The sequence below is a fragment of the Octopus bimaculoides genome, chromosome 30 (genome assembly GCF_001194135.2).
Source record: "Octopus bimaculoides isolate UCB-OBI-ISO-001 chromosome 30, ASM119413v2, whole genome shotgun sequence".
Classification (NCBI taxonomy): domain Eukaryota; kingdom Metazoa; phylum Mollusca; class Cephalopoda; order Octopoda; family Octopodidae; genus Octopus; species Octopus bimaculoides.
In genome coordinates this window covers 6108210-6108780 of record NC_069010.1, presented here as the reverse complement: position 1 = coordinate 6108780, position 571 = coordinate 6108210, and the positions used below count along the sequence as shown (strand labels likewise).

Here is a 571-nt window from a genome sequence, read left to right as displayed (position 1 = left end):
AAGATGGCATAACCTCCACAGGGATGGAGCAAAGGGGCTAAAGAAAAAGAACACTTGTCTGTGGAATACTCAGTCATTCACATGCTTAATACTCATTGTCAAAATCAGTGGAGCATCCGCTGAAAATGTGTGTGTGTGTGTGTGTGAATATGGAGGTAGATTGTCAATGTATGGAAGTGTGTGTATAGTGAGAAGATGTATATATAATTTATGTGCGTGTATGCAGTTTTACGTTATATATATATTGGTGTTGTGCTGTCCACTGAACTTCTGTCTGTTTGTCTGCAGAGGTCTATTGAATAACACTGACTGCTGTGAAGAGGACTGGAACCGAAAACTGATCTGTTACATTCACATGTTTGAAGCAATGTAAGTGATTCTTATTTGGTTTGATTATTATGTGTCTCTTACCTGATCATTAGATTCTCTACTTCGTTGTACTGATTTTTGTTTTCAAATATATATATACATACATACTTGCATACATACATACATACATACATACATACATACATGCATCCATCCAAGCCTGTCGTATATATATATATATATATATATATATATATATATA

General features: G+C 34.3%; 1 protein-coding gene across 1 annotated transcript in view; it reads left to right on the top strand.

The window, feature by feature from the left end:
* LOC106880057 (C-Maf-inducing protein) overlaps positions 1-571 on the top strand; it is a 92307-nt gene that overhangs the window by 82537 nt on the left and 9199 nt on the right. The window contains exon 8 of the mRNA XM_052978109.1: positions 289-369. Within this exon, the coding sequence (XP_052834069.1) occupies positions 289-369 (81 nt within the window). The remainder of the gene's footprint in view (positions 1-288; positions 370-571) is intronic.